Source organism: Propithecus coquereli, unplaced genomic scaffold (assembly GCF_000956105.1).
Source record: "Propithecus coquereli isolate 6110/MARCELLA unplaced genomic scaffold, Pcoq_1.0 Scaffold89, whole genome shotgun sequence".
Classification (NCBI taxonomy): Eukaryota; Metazoa; Chordata; class Mammalia; order Primates; family Indriidae; genus Propithecus; species Propithecus coquereli.
The window spans coordinates 1998526-2014435 of record NW_012155173.1 but is presented as its reverse complement, the minus strand read 5'-3'; the positions used below and the strand labels follow the sequence as shown (position 1 = coordinate 2014435).

Sequence of the window (15910 nt, the reverse complement as noted above, 5' to 3'; positions counted from 1 at the left end):
ACGTTCCCTATTTTATCCTAGCCCTTGTAACACTTTGGAATAATGGGTTTTAAATGCTGCGTGTCTCACAACAGACTGCGCATCAGCGGGAACCTGACTTATGTCTCCCTAGAACCTAGGACAATGCCTGTCCCCTACTGAGCGGTAAAGGGTGTTGAATGAATGAATGAGTGGCACTCTGCTTTACACACGTTATCTCATTTAATTCTCACAAGAATCCTTTAAGGTAGATGCTATTAGTCTCACTTTACAGGTGACAGAAGGGAAGGAACATGCCCCAAATTACACAGCTAGCAAGTAGAAATCTGGAAGTTGGACCCACATTTAACACCAAAGCCCACAGCGCAACCACCGGTCCCCTCCTCTGGCCATCGCACCCCCATCGCCCCACCCGCACGAGGCCGGGGAGCCCTCTCGAGGTCCGGTCAAGGCTGGGAACTGGCGACGGTTACCTGGAAGCACGTGGGGCCCGGCCTCCCGGTGGGGATGTCCGACTGGTAGAAGACTTTGAGCTCCGGAGTCAGGGCGATGACAGTCTTGATCACCACGGAGATGATGTCCGACCAGACCTTCTTGATGTCGACGCCCTTGGAAGACAACCTGCAAAGGATGCTGGAGAAAGTCCTTTTGCTGCCTGTGCTCGCGCTGTCCGAGTGGACGAAGTTCCTGCTGTGGATGTTCAGGGAATAGTTGGTCAAGTGCATGAAGACGTGGTGCAGGTTTTTGGGGCTGGGCTCCTGATAGGGCTCGGTACAAAATCTGGAGAGTCCGTCTTTGGCGATGTAGATCTCTAAGGGCTCCAGGGACTTCAGTAAGACATACAGACGGATATCGAACTTGAGCTTGTCGATAAGGAGAGGTTTGCAGATGTACTCCTGGACCACCGCCGGCCTGCTCTGGAGGGTCCCTGTCAGGCGGATGTCACTGGGGTCTTTGATGAGGTAGATTCCGTCACCCTGACAACCACCATCAGGTTTCACAATAAAAGTGGGCTTCCAGGAGGGGTCGCCATCTTTCACCATTCGAACCTGGCAGGGGGGAAAAGAATGATCAGCGTCACATGTTTTTCCTCTTTGGTCCGCGACACAGAGCAGGGTTTTGGCAAATGTTTGGTGGATGAGTGAAAAAATGGTCCCTGCCTATCTGAGTACTCACTGAGCATCCGCCATAGAGACGACACTGTACTAGGTACAGAGATAGTGGCGTAAGAATTGTCCTCAACCTTGTACTCCGGAGCTAGATGGAGAGTGCAGTGGGTTGGCAGCCATGAGACCTGGGTTCAAATCCTGTTTTGGCAGTTATTAACTATGACCTTGAACAAGTCACGTAACCAAGAATAATACTGAGAACGATAATGACAGTGATCTAATATCATTTATGAGCGCCTGTGATGGGCCGGGCACTGTATTAGGCACTTAGATAAGTCATCTCATTTAACCTTCACAGGAAAGATGGTTTTGCCCTTTTATACCAGGAACAGGGATGGCGTGGCAGTTGTTGAGAGTGTGGGTGTGGTGTCAGCCAGCCTGGCTCAGACGCCGGCCCTGCTACTTACTCTGTGACCTTAGGCAAGTGACTTAAGTTATCTGCGCCTTCCTCATCTGGGAATAGGAGTAAGATTGTTCTGAGGATTCAATGGGACGACAAGTGCAAAGGGCCGAGCACACAGGACCTGACACGTAAGACAGCCCCGAAGCCTCGCCGTGGCTCTTTTTAAAAGATGAAGTAATTTGTCAGGTAACCCGGGGAACAGAATCGGGACTGGACGTAGACTGATGACTCGACAGCCCTCGAACCTTCCTCTAGACTACCATGTCTCTGCTTCCTCATTTTAAAAGTCGGGATGTGAACACCTACCCTCACTGGCTCATTGTCAAGATGAAATAAGCTGAAATGTGCAAAGGGCCAAACATAATAATACCAAACACAGAGCTGGTGCCCAGGAAATGTTTGTCTTAATTGTTTACATCCAGCAGACCTGGCCCATCCTTCGGTCTGTTGAAATCTTCTTGACACTAGAATCTGTCATCTGCAATATCTTGCTCTCCTCCCAGCCGGGTCGGCAGGACACGCACACAATTAATTATCCCGGCTCTTGAGCAGCCCATATAGTGCGTGTGGACCTGTGGGTCATCCGGGCCCCACTGCCCCAGACACTTGCGAGATGTTTTGTGCAGCTATGGAGAGTGGATGGACTGAAACGGCAGAAGAGGAGATTTTCACCAGGAGAGAGAAGTTGGAGGAAACGTAAGGTGGGTTTGAAAGACAGAGCCATGCTCTCTGCGGCCTCTAGCGTGAAAGTTCCCTTCTGAACTCTGCGCCTGACAGCAGTGCCCGGCAGGCCGAGCTGGTGGCAGACCCTGCACCTTTGCTGCACAAGCCCAGCCCAGGTCGTCTGCACTCTGACTTGTACTTATCTCTTTGACCAGGCTGTATTTCTAAATGAAGCTTTTGCCAATTCCTTGAGGACTATCAGCTATTGCGGGCTTGTAAGAGATCTTTAACGATGGAGAAACGCTTAAAGCTTTAATAATGGTCCACATCAATTGTTTGCCCTTGTCAGCAGGACTCGAGAATGGAACTTCACAAGAGATCAATGCAAGCCTCCCAGGGCCTTCCACTGAGCCTTTCCTGCAACCGTGACCTTGGCGTTTATGCAGTTATTTAATATTCATCCAAAGCCTTCATACAGTTGGCCGTTTACAGCACATGTAAGCAAGCCGGACAAATGGCAGCGAGGGATCGGGAAGTGAAAAATGTCAGGCTTGCCCTGATAGGTGATTTTTCTCTCTGGAAAGCCGTTGCTATGCCGGAGATACTAACAGTTCAATATATTATCGGGAGCAATATTTTCTCCTTTGAGTTCAGTGTAGATGCCTTAAATAAATTAAACCACATGGTCAATAGTCTCTGTCATTCATCGCATTACTGAGTATTTCTTCTGCTCTCTGCCAGAGTAGAGCCATACAAATCACGATTATTAATACTAATAGAATCACGGAATTTTTAGAACGGGAAGGATTCTCGGAGCTCACCATTTTCCAGTCCTTTCACAATTCAAAGGGGAAGCTGAGGCTCAGAGAGGTGACGTGACTTGGGTCCCATAACTGGCTAGTGGGATGGTTAGGACAAGAACTGGGCTCTCCTGACCTCACCTCAGGTGCGATGTACCATTTTAACCTCTCATAAGACAAAATTAAAGGTCCCTTTTTCTTCTCTTTACTATAGGAAATGTTCTCTTAATGTATCACACAGTATTGGCATCTGAGCTCTGGCCTCGCACTAGAGTTTGGTCCCTGATGACTGGAGCGCGGTCGTGGAACTGTATCCGTAGTCCCCGTGTTGGCTAGGACCGCTCCAGGTCACATCTTCTCCCTGGGGTCCCGGCTTGTTAAAACACAGGTACGATCTGTAGCAAAACCTCACGGTCGTTCGGAATGTGGTTCCCATAGCTACCAGACCCTTCAGCCACTTCTACTTTAAAAAGCGAAAAAGAATTTTTCAGAATTCATATGCACTCTCCTCTGAGCTTTTACTCAAGAGCGATGCTTTCCCCCCAGTTATTAAAGTTCAGAACTAATGCACTGGTTGTTAAAAAAAGAAGTCATGCACCGAATGAAAATGTCGTCTACATACCTGGGCCCCGGCAGCAGAAATTCTGATTTAATCGATGAGGCATGAGACCTGGGCGTGTGTATTTTGGAAACAGCACCGTGAGTGATTCTGATGTGCACTCTGAGAATCGCCGGGCTAATGTGGATTAAATAAAAATACAAACGGAAACCGAGATATGGAATGGAGTTTTATGCTTTCGTGGTCGCCGGAGTGTGAGGGAGACTTGCACTTAGGCTACAACTGATGGTATCTCTAGTTTTACCAAAACCTGCTGTTGGACGTGAAATCCGTTATCTTGTATCTGTAGACATGGATGGCTGAGAGAGATACAGGATGTAGGGGCCTGATTGCCTGGCACGCCTCCTGCCTGTTGAAAAATTTATGTGTCTTTTACTGCCCCCTAGTGGATATTTAGGAACTGCGCCCAGGAAAGTCACCCCATTCAAAACTCCAATACTACTTAGCAGTAAGATACTCTATCAAGATGTTACCAATGCACCGCTACAAATGGAATATTATTCAGCCTTAAGAAGGAAGTGCATTCTGACACATGCTACAACATGGATGCATCTTAAGGACATTGTGCTAAGTGAAATAAGCCAAAGACAAAAAGGCAAATACTGTATGATTCCACTTACATGAGGCACCTAGAGCAGTCAAATTCAAAAGAGACAGAAAGTAGAGAATGGTGTTTTCAAGGGGCTGAGGGAGGGGCAATGGGGGCGTTAGTGTTTAATGGGTACAGAGTTTCACTTTTGCAAGATACAAGTTCAGGGATGGATGGTGGGGACGGATGGTGGTTGCACAGCGATGTGAATTTATTTAACGCCACTGAACACTTAACATACACACAATGTGCACTTAAAGATGTCTAATCTCTCAAATTTTGCTTTGTATATTTTACTACAATTTTTAACTAAAACTTTTAAAAAAAGAAATAGCTTTTAGTGAGTTAGAGAAAAAGTACCAAAGTAAAAACAGAAAATCTGGATTTTAGTCCCAAGTTAGCCAGGTCATTTCTGACTGTGTGACCTTGAGAAAGTCATCTAACCTCCGGGGCTTTGTTGTCCCCACCTATAAAATAAAGGGGTCACACTAAGGTCAGCTGACAAGCCACACAATGATTTATCCTGACGTCGCCACCGTTGAAGGCTGTGTCACAAACACGCCAGCGGCCTTAATCACACCAGAGAGTTCCTGTCGTGCTGTTGTGATCGGCACACTGGGATGAATTGTAAGAGCAGGAGATTTGGAGGAGAGATTTATGATGCACTTGAGGACGTCAGCCGGGCATGTGGTGGAAGCAACCTAAAATATTTGGAGGGGGAAATTCGGCAACTGGAAAACCCAGCTACAAAACGTTATTAGCAATGAGGGGCAGGTAAGAGGACAATTTCTGAGGAAATACTGTGTCTGCAATACCTGGGGAGTCAAAGCCAGTTAGAGCAGTCCTTTGTCGCTCAGGCGGGTTTGCATTCCATCTCAGCAGCTCAGACCCTTGGTGTCACAGGTACACGCTGCAGATCTTAAGCCCAAACAAACCTCTGGTGGACAAAAGTCGGTGTCGCAAAGTGCAGGCTAGGCAGGATGCAGGGACCAGCCCCTGCCAGCGTCGGGGGCTGAGCCTGGCTCCCAGGGCCGGTTCCTACTCTCAGTGTTCATGGCAGTGTCTGAGTCGAGCTACGACTGAGGCAGTCTGCAAGAAGGGACCCTGGGGACAGATGGGAGGGGCATGAGGGGCAGAGCGGGAGGTAGAACAGTGAGGCCAAGAGAGAAAACTTGAGCCGGTAACTTGCTGTTGCGGCGGGGTTTTATGAAGGCAGGAAATAGCTCCGATGGCTGGAGAACAGAACGGGGGTGAAGTGGGGAGCGCACGTGGAAATCCCACTAGTGAGACTGACAGGGGCCAGATAACAACAACAAAACAGTAACATCAGCATACACTTATTACGGGTCAGGCACTGTTCCAAGCGCTTTAATGTGTATTATTATCTCATTTAATCCTCACAACAATTCCATTTTACAGATAAGGACCTGTAGGCCTCGAGATGTCAAGTGACTGGCCAAAGGTTACACAGCCGGTAGGTCGTGGAGCCAGGATTTGAACCCAGGCAGTCAAGGTTCCAGGGTCCGTGTCCAGAATGAATGACGGATGAATGTGAGGAAGGAAATGGGAGACAAGCGTGGGTATGAGGTAGGGGCCCAATAGGGCAAAGCCTAGACTATTGTTTTAGGGAGTCTGGACAATGTCCTGGAGTGCTGGAAACTCACTGGAAGATTTCGAGAAGGAAGCAACTTAACTAGCTGCGCACTGGGAAGGCCCTCTGGCTGCCGCCTAGAAAATATACCAGAGTGGGTATTGCAGGACAACCTCCAAACGCCGAGGTAGACGGAGGTAGACGGTGGTTACGGTCACAGGGAATATAAGGTTTGGGGGAGGCAGGGGAAGGGGAGCCAGAGAGGCGACCCTCGAGCACACGCAGCTACAGAGCTTCTGTAGTCACCTGGAAATGTGTGTCTGGGGCTTGGGAGAGGGACCCGGGGTCAGCGGGCCCCTGGTGATGGCTGAGGCCTTGGCGATGGCCCAGGTTGCCCAGGGCAAGTGAGAGACAGAGGAGAACACGCCTGGGAAGCAGAGGCTGGAACGGGCAGAAAAGATCACAAAACACCTTGTATTGTACTTGCTGGATTTTCGACTGGCGAGTGGCACACACCCCTATCACCAGGGCACCCACGGGGAGGACAGTTTGGCGGGAAGGGGACCCGAGGCAGAAAGAGCCTGAGGTCGTCAAAGTCCCGAAGGCCTGAGCTGGGGCAGGGACCACAGGCTGAAGTAGGGAGACAAGAGAGAGAAGAGGCGGAATCAGGGCCCTGGCGACCGGACGGATGTGACGGGGCAGAGAGAGAGGAAGGGGTCACCGAGGACCTCAGGGTTTGGGACTTCAGTAATTGTTGGGGGTGATGGAACCATTTATAGAATTTGGGACTACAGGAAGGGGAGCAGGTCCCACTTGGTGAAAGTGGGGAGGAGGAGGTGAGGAGTCCGTGGCATCGAGTGAGTGTTATTTGTGCAACTACAGCCACAGAGCTAATTCAGGCCTTTGTCATCCATTCCTCAAGCCCTTTCCTGCTCACTGGAAAGAGACCATGTTGTCCAGTATCTCCTAGAGATGGTTGATTTCGATAAGATAACTCTCCCAATCTTAGAACAAGAACTGCTGTCTGGCAGGGACAAGACTCAGATTTCATGCTCAGATGTGGCCTATCTTGAACTGGGGGGGGGTGTCCAAATGAACCCTCAGCTCCACAGTCGGCGGGGGAGCCCTGGCCACGTGGAGAGGGGCCGTCCCCGCCACTGCAGAGTCAAACATTCGCACCACTCCCGGATTTTGAAGCGGTCCTGTTAAGAAAACGTAGGTGGCAAAGAAACAACCCTGTTCGGTTTACCACCGACGAGCACCCTGAGTTACTCAGGCAGTTTAACAGAAGCAGCATCGATTATTCCCGAGGGGGCGGAGCGACCACTCGCGTGCAACACCGTGGCATGTCCAAGAGGGGCAGGCCAGCTCCAGCTCCCCAGCGGCCTCGGGTCCTGCCTCCCACCCCACCCGGTCCTCTCTCACACCGCATGCCCTTGCACAGGCTTCCCTGCGGCCCCCGCCGGCCTCTCTGCCCCTTCTTTGCCTGTAGGGCTCCTACCCATCATCTACAGCCCAGCTCAAAAGTTCCCTCGGAGAATCCTTTCCTGACCTGCAACCCTCCACACAGAGACCTTTCCTTTTCCAAAGAGTTTCTCCACACTGAGCTACCCTGTATCTTCACAACCGGCGCTTTGAGGCCCAGGAAGGAATGATCACTGCAAACACACACACACACACACACACACACACACACACACACACACATGAACAAAGAAACTGAGGCCCAGGAGCAAGGAGGCCTGCCCAAGGCCACACCGCTAGTGACAGAGCCAGCACTAAACCATAAAATCACAGATTCCCAACCCAAACTTATTTCTACCATAATTAACGCAGGCACCTGAAGAAGTCTTTTGGAAGAAACTTTGGAATAAATACTTTGTCCTCATTCTGAACAATAACATAACATTTGTTTAGTGCTATTATAAATTTGACCATTTGCAGAGATAGTATTTTATTGAGTCTCCCAATCTCCATTCTATGGAAAATGAAGAGATTGAGGCCCAGAGAGTCCAGTAAGAGGCTATGGACACCCGGCCGGAAGGCATCAGGCCCAGGCCCAAGCTGCGCTTTCTTCGAGGACGATCTCAGATTGGCCGGGGAGGCAGACACAGCATCTCACACACGGCTGCGCAGGGAAGCCGGTGCTTCCGCCTGGACAAGCGAGGGGCCCGGAGCAGCCCCTCCGCATGCTCTACCCCAGATCCAGCCGTGGCCTGCGCAACTTAATGGACCCCACTCTTGGGGAACAGCAACGTCCTGTGGGCCATATCTGCCCATCATTAGGGAGCAATCAAAAGCCACTCTAGGACACACCTGGGACAATGAAACCTGCTGACTAGGAAGGAACCAGTCATCTCGTGAGACTCCATTTTCCTCCCAGGTCTCTTGTCAACACCGACCCTCACTGCTGGAGCTGAGAGGCGAGGACACCAGCCAGGTGAGGCAGCCCTGCTCGGCCCCCCGCCAGCCTTTGCCCACAGGCCGGTCCCCGCCTCTACCCAGCCCTACCCAATGCCCCTCACAAGCGGGTCCTAAGCCGAGTTGCGTGGCCTGAAGCCCAGCATCTTAAGGGTCCTGGGTGGTCCCCGAGCACACAGGGGCCCTTATCGAGTCCACAAGTCTGGGTATCTGTGGGGAGCAGCGGAGGGCATGGGCTCTGGAGTCAGACAGACCTGGGTTCATGTCTCAGCTCAGCCACTTCCCAGCGGGAGGACCCTGGCCAAGCTACGTTCCCTCTCTGTCTCTCAGCGCCCTCACCGTAAAACAGGAGTGATAGTGCATACTGCCTACGGTTCTGTGAGGATTAAATAATATCTTGCATTTGTGTCTAACACAGTACTGTTTTGTATTATTTTGTTTGTTTGTATTAGTCCACCTTGGTTTCCTGATCATCCTATAGATTCCCGGTTGAGGCTCACACCCACCTTCTTGGCTGGAGTCTAAACAGCTGCCTGTGCTACCCTACTGTGCTCTGCCAGGGGTGACTGGGACCTGTCTTCTGAGTCTCAGCTGCTTCCTGGGTCCCCTTGGATGGCAGCTTCACGTCTGCCTGGGTCCTTGGGGCCACCCCATCAGAGTCCAGCCCACAGCCTGGCTCGTGTCCCTGCCCCGGCCTCACGCTCCTTCCCCACCGTCCCCTACTGAGAGCCCAGAAGGCATCACAGCTGAGCCCACCCGGAATATAACCCTGGATTGCTGAGTAAGCTCCCCTTCCAGCTAAAATCGTTTCTCCAGCAGTGAGGGTTTCCTGCTAATGAACTGGCTAAATAATCTTTAGCTCACTTCCAAATGCACACAACTCGGTTATAGTCAAAAGCGCTTCCCATCACTGGTCCTGGTTTTCCTGCTTCCCAACACTACAGTCCTGTATGTCTCTTCATTCCTGTCATAATTTACACATGAAACATTTTAAAAATGCAAGAATATCAATGTCGTACTTTGCAACACTCAAACCAGGTGCCCCTCCCAATGCTCTTTTGGCTAAACGAGCAGTATTGATCAACTGTAGCGGCAATCAGTGCCAGGCTGGGCTGGGCGTGACGACAGGCATACGTGAGATCCAATCCCATAAGATTAGTAACACCATTTCCATTTTTAGACTTCATAACTGGGGCTTCTTCCCCACGCTCGAAGACCCTACATGAAAGAGGTGGGGTTAACTAAATATTTCCCTCATACTGGTTCTCCTGCCGGCTCTGTCCCCACCCAGCACAGGACCAGCCCTGATGGGGCGGGACTTAGCAAATGCTTCTTGGAACTGAGACTCACTCTGTTCAGTGCTGTCACATTTTATCCAGGGTCACAGGTAACAACTCCGCACGCTGGGTGACTCCAACCACTCCTTGGACTCGGTTAAAGTGTGCCCTGAATATAGACAAGTCTCCACTCTTGATCTGTGATGCACACTTCCCAGGGGCTCCGGACTCGTATAATAAGATGTGTCAAACTTACCATGTCCAAAACCAAACTCATGGTCTTTTCCCCCAAATCTACTCCTCCTGTGTTCCCTTTGTCAGTAAACATTGCCACCATCTACCCACGTCCCCAGGCCAGAAATCTGGGACCACTTCGTCCACATCACCCAACCCCACGTAGCCACCGAATTCTGCCATTTCCACATCCTAACACACCTACAGGCGTCTAACCCTCTCAGCACTTCTCCCTGGTGTTACCGCAGTGGCTTCCTCTGTGCCGGGCAGGTCCCGTATTTATTTTTAATTCTTATGAGCAAGCCTAAGAGGTAGGCATTAAAGGGTGGGCCATATGGAATTGCCATTTTTATAGGTCAAAAACAGCTACACACACACACACACACACACACACACACACACACAATTCCATGTGGTTCAACCTAACACTACTACTATCCCCCTGTCACAGGCAAGGAGGAAACTGGGACTTAAAGGGTAAGTGATCTCCCCTAGGTCACACAGTTTGAACACCAGGGAGCCAGAATCTGGGCACAGGTGTGTGTTCAAATTCCTAAAGGCCAAACTTTTTCTGCCAAATCATATCATCTTTCAGGGTCCATATACCAGTTCCTAGAGGAATGCTCACAGCTTTAAATACATTATTCGAAGTATTAATACATTTTAATACTTTAAAATATAATTAATAATAATATATAACAACTACCATTTATGAGCGCCTACAATGTGCCTTACGTTAGTTATTCTACTAATCCTCATGGCCATGCCATAAGAAATCTGATATTGGGGTTTTTTTTCTCTTTTTTAAAGTTTTGTTTGGTTTCATTCTTCAGTTGTTTATGTGTACGTGTGTGTGTGTGAGATGTTGTTTTTGATAATGTTACAAAGAAGGGATCTGAGGCTCAGAGAAGTCCGGAGACCGGAGAACCACGGTTAGGAAGTGGCGAGCCTGAAGGCAGGAGGGCACGAGTAACCAAGGCGAGGCAGGAAAGTCAGAGATGACGCAGGGGCCGCGGCCATGAATCTGGACACTTGCCCTGGGCACAGCCTGCGGTGGGGTCCCCCTGGCTCCTGGCCCCAGGGTGGGCTGGAGGGCAGTGCAGAGCTGGGCTTCTGGGCAAGAGCTCCCGCCTCTCACAGGGAAGCACTGGATGGAAACCGACAAACCAAGAAGACAGTTTCAGACACACACCAGTCTGCTCCGAGAACCCAGCCGGGGCAGCCAAGTGCCTGCCCGGAACCAGACAGGCGGCCTGATCATTTTCACCAGGAGAGTGAGAACGGCTCTCCTGCAAGCCTCCGGGTTTCAACCACGGGTTTAAATTTCAAGAAGGAGCACGGAGGTGTTGACATGTAAGGAATTACTTGAACATGCCTTTGATCACCCCGAAGCTCTGGGGTGTTCTAAATGAGCGGGCTGGTCGGAAGCCAAGCTGAGCTGAGTTTTACAAAGGAACTCCTACTGTGCCACTGAAGGCCAGCTACAGAAGCCACTTTTCCTTAAATAAATACTGTCTGTTTCCCCTCCTTTCATTTCAACGTAGCAGGTGGCCCCTGGACAGGCGGGCCTGGGGCTGAGCTCTCTCCCATGGGCTCACAGGAAACATTAGTCCAGTACCCTCTCCTGACCTCTGGCCTGTCCCTTAACCTCGATGGTCGTCTCTAAGGACACCTCTCTGCTTCCTCAATAAATGAAAGAGGGGCAAGGGAGGCCATCTCTCTGTGTGGGAAGAGACTCCCCGACTGTTTCCCGAATTTCCCTTCCCTTTGGGGATATCTCTCTAGCCACTGCCACCACCACAACGGGGTTAGGACGGGGAGGGGAGTTTGGACCCCTTTAATGCTCTGAACCAAGCCAGGCTCTTGCTCTTCCTTAGTTGCCCACAGCCACGGACCAAGCTTTGAAAAGACGTTATTAACGATTCGAGGAGAGCAGAAGGGAAATAAACCCAGAGAAGAGCAGGAAACTAGATAATGGTGTTTACAAGACACTCTCACCTCAGCACGGCAGGGCTCTTAAGTGTGCCCTTGGATGGCAGAGGACAATGTGTTCCCAGGCCCTTGGAGCACATCTGGATTCCCTGGAGGCTCAGCCCTAAGAGATGCCCTGCCCCGCTCTCCCGGCTTCCCTGCCGACTGACATTGGGAAGTCCACCTGCTTTTGGGAGACCTCACCTATGAACCGAAAGACAGGACAGCTATGCCACGGTCTCAACCGGACAGCCATTTTGGGATAGGATACCATGAAGTAAATAGCCACAGAAGAAACGTGCATAAGAAATAGTAAGGTATCTGTTATCTAAGAGCATCAATATCTTTTATCTGTCAAATGGAGATTATAATAAAACTCTCTGGTCCAGCATTTCCCAGACTTCATGGCTAGGGAACACTTTTAAAATTATAATGTACTCAGTGAACACCAATAGGGGCTCACATATATTCAGATTAATAATGTGCACTGATTGTAACCTCAATATATAAGATCTGGTGATATGGTGATATTAGTCAATGGTGACATCAGTCAATATATATTTAACATTACAGCAATTAATCTGTGAGACCATTTGCTTTTTTTGCCTTCAACTTTAATCCAAATATGCATGAGTTCCTTGTTTGTGTTTTGCCCATATAATTTTTAAAGTATCTCATGGTTGTCTAACCAAAGGGTGAAATCCAAGGGCAGCTGAGATAAATCTGGCTGATTTTACTCCGAAAAATCATCTGTGAGCTTTAAGCTCTTTCTAGAAGATGCTTCAAACATGTCACACTGGGGGAAGGAAAGAGAAAGAGAAAGAAACTAACATTCCTTGAGCATCGCAGTGCTGGCTGCTTTGCAGCATTCTTACTGAATACTCCATCTCTTGATCATGCTCCCAGCGCCCTGTGAGACAGCCATTATTTGGGTTTTATAGAGACTGAAGGGATCACTGCAAGGCCACACAGGTAGCTTGCATCAAATGCAAGCCCAGCCAGCTCCAGGGCCCAGTTCCTCCCCTGACACCACACTGGCGAAGGAAGCAGAGCCAGTGAGCCTCCGCGCGTGTGTTCGTGCTTGTGTAGTCTCTGCCTTCCTGCTACGACAAAAGCTCCATGAAAACAAGAACGACGTCAGGTTTGTTCATCACAATAATCTCAGTGCCAAGCACAATGCCAGAGATTGTAACTAAGAAGGCTCGGGAGACCTGGATACAATTTTTCAAAATTTCAAAAGGATTATCATAGGGTCCACAGGGAACATGCATGTTCATGGGACCCAGTGGGCCAAACCACATCCAGAGAGGGTGGAGAAGGGAGGGTGAGACACAGGGAGAAAGGTCTCAACTCAGGAATATTTTAAAAGTTAGAACAGTCCCACTGTGTGATGAATTATCTTGAGAAATATCAAATTGCCCATTTCTGAAGATGATCGAGTACAGGCTGGAGCCCAGCAGTCTATCCAGGTGTGGAGGAGATTCAACCTGCGGGTAGTGGCCTGGATGGTCTCTCAGGTCCTTTCTCATCCCCAAGATTTGTTTATTCTTTAGTTACTGACTTCTTCAACTCTAGGTCTAATTATTATCTCTGACTTGCTGTGTGACTCAGTCAAGCCTCTCTCCCTCTCTGGGCCTCAGTTTCTGCACCTGTACAATGGAGGCATTTGTTGGATGACCCCATTGAGAATGCTTTTGCTTAGGGCTTCCAAGATCCTACAAGCTCTCTGGAAAACAAGGGTTATGACAAGAATGCCTGCAGGGTGTTACCATGCTATGAGAGGTCATGAACCTTCCTATGGGTGCCCCGTCTATGCACACGCTCTGGCCACCCAGGCAGTGAATTCAGGCTGCTTCCTCACTCAGACAGGGAGACAGACCAGGTTCATCCTGACTCAGAAAGTAAAGTGGGAATCAGGCAAACCCAAAACATCAGACATAATTCTGGAATGTGTTAAAAGTTAAATGCCTTCAAGCAATATAACCGTGTTTATGTTTTTTAAGGAAGAGAGATGAAAATGCTTCTGCTCCATATATTAACAGATCCATCTGTGGCTCTCAATGAGGCTGGCACTGCCACCTAGGGAGGGTTTTGGAAATATCTCGGGGCGTTTTCCACTGTCACAGTGAATGGCAGGGTATTGCTGGGCAGTCCTGCCACACCTGCATGAAGTCGAAAGCTCTATCTACACACATCATGAACACAGCCTAGACCCTAACCTTGTGTTACATATGAATAGAAATTATTTTTATATAGTTTAAATTGAGCATCACAATTTTCCAGGAATGTCAAAACCGTGTAAATAGGGGGAAAATTACACTTTGCCTTTTTTTCCTGGAGTTTTATCGGGTTCATTTAATATTTCAAGAATATCACATCACTGACGGTATAGTGGCTCATGGTATTTGAGTCACCCATACAACACCCAGTGAATGGACAGGAAAATGGTTTACAAGGTCAAATATGGAGAAATATATAGAGAGAAAGACTATAATGTTCAATCAAACGTTGTCTCACTTTTCTGATGTCCAAACTTATTCGCTACAGGTAGGTGCAAGCACCTGACCCCTTCGCTGTGCCATATAGTGTAACAGTGCCAAAGCATCCACTCATCGAAATGCAAAGTATTTGGTTACAAAGAACTTTCCTTATTTTTCTGCTTTAGAGAACATTTAGGGTAGGTTTTTTTTAAAAAACAGCTGTGTGTATAGTTTGATTATATTTCATCTCGGGATATTAAAGGGAACATCACACCCTATTTTGATAAAAAGCGGGGGCAGGAGGGCGCTAGAATGATGACGTCTCTGTAGCAATGAGCACGTGCAATGCCCAGGAAATGAAACCAGGGCTTCTTAGAGAATTGGCCGATTCCAAGACGGGGGCCAGGAAAACACAAGAAAAGCCTGGAACACCTTGTTGTGGCAAAAGAGAGTGCTCAGGCAATAACAGAGACTCTTAAAAGGACTCAGGGCTTTACCGGACAAATCTTGGACAAATCTGAGCACCAAAATAAATGATTATAGTAAAAGAGTATAACCCACTGAATAAAACGAGACTCCACGGGTCCACACTAATACGTGCGCATACATGTACAAATAACTAAATGAGAAGGCAGAGTTCTTCCTTGCAGTGGAAACTCGGCTAACAAACGGAGAAGGAATGATGGAGTTAGATAATTACTATTTGGCAACCATCGCAACAATAACTGATTCAGGCAGGAAATCATTAAGAGGTGAAAACCAGAGGGTGAAAATTTGAGGAGTAACAGGACATTTCATAGCTTCAACTATCTTCCCATAAGATACTTATTGATTAGAAAAAGGAAGACAGTAACTTTTTAGTGAAAATCAGGCAGACACCACCTTAACCAAATGATTAAAGTTGACATCACCAGTAATAAGACACGTTGACATCATGTGTCTCCAGATATGATGCCCCCCAAGAAAAACACAACATTGCTTCTGTGATATTCCTGCCAAAAATGCATATCTGGAATCTAACAATGAGGAAACCCAGGCAAACCCAAATCGAGGGGCTCTCCGCTAAATAACCAGCCTGTACTCATCAAAATGCCCATGTCATAAAACACAAAGAAAGACTGAGAAACGTTTCCAGATTAAAGGAGATTAATGAGACAATACAATTGAATGTAACGCATGATCCGGGACCTTCTTTTGCTATATGTTATTGGGACAATTGTCAAAATCTGAATAGGGAACAATTGACACAGTGAGAGACAACCTACGGAATGGGAGAAAATATTTGCAAACCATACATCTGATATGGGGTTAATATCCAAAATATAGAAGGAATTTAGAATGACAAAATACTGCATGATCTCACTTATCTGTGGAATCTAAATTCCTTATGTATTTCACCTCGATAGTACGAAAACAAATAACCCTATTTAAAAATGGGTGAAGGATCTAATAGATATTTCTCAAAAGAAAACATTCAAATGGCCAGTAGGTATATGAAAAAATTCTCAAAATCACTAATCATCAAAGAAATGCAAATTAAAAACACAACAGAGATATTAGTTCACACTTATTAGAGTGGTTACTATCAAAAAGACAAAAAGTAACAAGTGTTGGAGAGAAGGTGGAAGAAAGGGAAACTTTGGGGGGAATGTAAATTAGTACAGCCATTATGGAAAATGGTATGGAGTTTCCAAAATAATTAAAAGTAGAACTA

The 15910-nt window shown here is 48.1% G+C and overlaps 1 protein-coding gene across 2 annotated transcripts in view; it reads right to left on the bottom strand.

The window, feature by feature from the left end:
* The window catches only part of TTLL11 (tubulin tyrosine ligase-like family member 11), a 237765-nt gene that overhangs the window by 152326 nt on the left and 69529 nt on the right, over positions 1–15910 (bottom strand). For both annotated transcript variants that reach the window (XM_012664401.1, XM_012664400.1), the window contains one exon: positions 453–1028. In XM_012664401.1, the coding sequence (XP_012519855.1) occupies positions 453–1028 (576 nt within the window). The remainder of the gene's footprint in view (positions 1–452; positions 1029–15910) is intronic.